Source organism: Carlito syrichta, unplaced genomic scaffold (genome assembly GCF_000164805.1).
Source record: "Carlito syrichta isolate Samal-C Ts95f unplaced genomic scaffold, Tarsius_syrichta-2.0.1 Scaffold130370, whole genome shotgun sequence".
Classification (NCBI taxonomy): domain Eukaryota; kingdom Metazoa; phylum Chordata; class Mammalia; order Primates; family Tarsiidae; genus Carlito; species Carlito syrichta.
In genome coordinates, this window is record NW_007074466.1 from 28,214 (window position 1) to 30,848 (window position 2,635).

Consider the following 2,635-nt stretch of genomic DNA (forward strand, 5'->3'; position numbering starts at 1 on the left):
ACCCCCGCATATTTCAGCTACTCTCACCATCCCTCAGTCTGGTTCCAGCCCTGCCCTGGCCTCCTGCCTCCTGTCTCTCACTCCCATTCTCCCACAGTGGTGACTGCAACGGTGAAGTCCATAGTTAAAGGCCCAGGGGAGGGCCTCACCGTCACTGGCAGTCTCATCAGTTCTTACAAAACTGGAGGGCTGGACCTGTCTTCTGCCTCACTGAAGTTTTATGTGCCTTGCAAGCAGTGCCACTCCATGAAGAAAGGTAACAGAGATGTGGGGGACTGGGGAGGGGTGGACTTAGCCGCACTGATAGTTAAGGAGATGCGTCGACAGGTCTCAATAATATGACCTCTTAATCCCTCCCTTTCTCCCTCCCCCAGGAGCCAGTTATCTGATGATGGGCCAGGTTGACCCGAACGGAAGCCCCATTCTTCCTCCAGAGAGCTTCGTGGTTCTCTACCGGCCCAACCAGGATCAGATCCTCACCAACCTAAGCAAGAGGCGGTGCCCCGCCCAGCCTGTGCGGCCTGCTAAGACCCCAGCCAGCTCCAGCCCCTAGACCTCAGGCCCCTTCTCATCCAAAGAAATGATCTCTTCACTGAGGGAAAGAGATCTCCATTCCCATGGTTTAGGGACCCAGCCTGCGGGTTTCTTTTCGTTCATGTATTCACTCAGCAGACATTTGCTGCACAAGATAAGCCTTTAAGAATGGAGTCGCCTCATATCACTCCTTTACTCAAAACCCTCCCGGAGTTTCCCATGGGTCTCTGAATAAAGTCCAAAATCTCACCTGTGGGTTCAAGGTTCTAGGTAATCTGCATTCTTCCTCCCCCACCCCATCTTGTACCCTTTGCTCTAGTCACATTGCCTTCCTCATTGTTTGTTGTCCACTTCCTTTTTTTTTTTTTTTTTGACTTGGAGTCTCACTCTATTGCCCAGGCTGGAGTGCAGTGGCACGCACACTCACAGCCAATCCAGCCTCGACCTGCCGGGCTCCGGCAACCCTTCCACCTCAGCCTTCCAAGTAGCTGGAACTACAGGCACGCGCTACCACGCTCAGCTAATTTTTTATTTATTTATTTATTGCAGAGAGAAGGTGTCGCCAAGTTGCCCAGGCTGATCTTGAACCCATAGGTTCAGGCGATCCACTCGCCTCGGCCTCCCAAAGTGCTGGGATTACAGGCTGAGCCACCGCTTTAAGCCTTTGCTGTTTTTTCTATCCAGAATTCTCGTCCATAGACATCTCATGGCGTGCTTCCAGTCAGAGAGCTGCTCAGAGCTCACGCTAGTCACTCATTCGTTTGTGCATTCTAAATGGCAATTACTGTTTGGGGTTTGTTTTTGTTTTTTTTGTTTTTTGAGTTGAAGTCTCATTCTGTTGCCCAGGCTGGAGTGTAGTGGCACGCACACGGCCACCGCAGCCTCGACCTGCTAGGCTCAGACTATCCTTCCAAGTAGCTGGGCAACTACAGGCATGCGCAACCATGCCCAGCTAATTTTTTGATGAATTGTAGAGACAAAGTCTTACCATGTTGCCCAGGCTGGTCTCAAACCCGTGGGCTCGGGCAATCCTCTGGCCTCAGCCTCCCAAAGTGCTGGAATTACAGACTTGAGCCATTGTGCCTGGCTCAGTTACTGTTTTAAGTGCTAAAGATACAACAGAAAGCAAAGAAAGAAAGAAAAAATCCCTGGTCTTGCAGAGAGGAGAGCACATCAATAAAATACGATATCAAGTAGCACTCAAAAGTGCTATAAAGAAAAGAAAAGCATATTACAGAGGACAAATGGGGATTTTACATATAAGGTGTTCAGAGGCTTTCAGGTAACATCAGCTTTGGTTTTGCTCCACTGCTAACTGTGGCCTCGGGTGAGATTTTTCACCTTACCTAGGTTGTTTCGTCATCCGTGAAAGGAGCTGAAGATTTGATGGGATGAAGGAAGTAAGAGGGTTTGACAAATCTTAATTCCTTGTGCACGTGTGAGTGATTTCCCGGGCCCCTACCAGGAAGGAGAGAAACAGGAGATAAGCCCTGGGCTGAGATCCGAACCCCACTGGGCGCAGCTTCCACCTAATACCGCGGAAGCCTCTGGTTGCTGCAGAAGCTTCTCGGGCAGCCTGGAATTGAAGTGGAGGAAGGTTCCCTTGGGGCTCGGATGGTCTCGGAGCGCGGAGGAAAGAACAAAGCCCAGCCCGAAGCCCCGCCCCCACCTCGCCGAGATACGCCAGGGCTCGAGAGCGAGCCCGAGACGCCAGTAAAGTCCTCACGTCACTGAGGTCAGGCCAATCGCGCGCGCCAGGAGGCGGGCGTTCTGTTTCGCCTTCACGAGCACCAATCGGCGTACAGCTGCGACAACAGCGAGGCCGCCCTGGCCAATGACAGAGGCCGTACGGCGGAAGCGCAGAAAGGGACTCCCAGGAACATGGCGTCCTCAGTGCGGCCGCAAGCTGCCGGGCAGGGGCTTTGACAACAAGCTGGACATCATAGTACGAGTGGCTGTTTGGAGGCAGAAGCCCGACGAGGCCAGGTCCGAGCTCAGGGAGGGGTCTGAGACGCAAACACAGGTCTCGCGGGGAGCAGGAGGCCCCTGCGGCGGGCGGAGGCCGGCCGGAGGGTGGGAGCAGGCGCCCCAGAACACCCGG

At 53.5% G+C, this 2,635-nt stretch overlaps 1 protein-coding gene across 1 annotated transcript in view; it reads left to right on the forward strand.

The window, feature by feature from the left end:
- The window catches only part of PCOLCE (procollagen C-endopeptidase enhancer), a 4,867-nt gene extending 4,095 nt beyond the window's left edge, over positions 1–772 (forward strand). The window contains exons 8-9 of the mRNA XM_008048955.2: positions 98–256; positions 375–772. Of these exons, the coding sequence (XP_008047146.1) occupies positions 98–256; positions 375–553 (338 nt within the window). The 3' untranslated portion in view covers positions 554–772. The remainder of the gene's footprint in view (positions 1–97; positions 257–374) is intronic.
- The last annotated feature ends 1,863 nt before the right edge of the window (positions 773–2,635 follow it).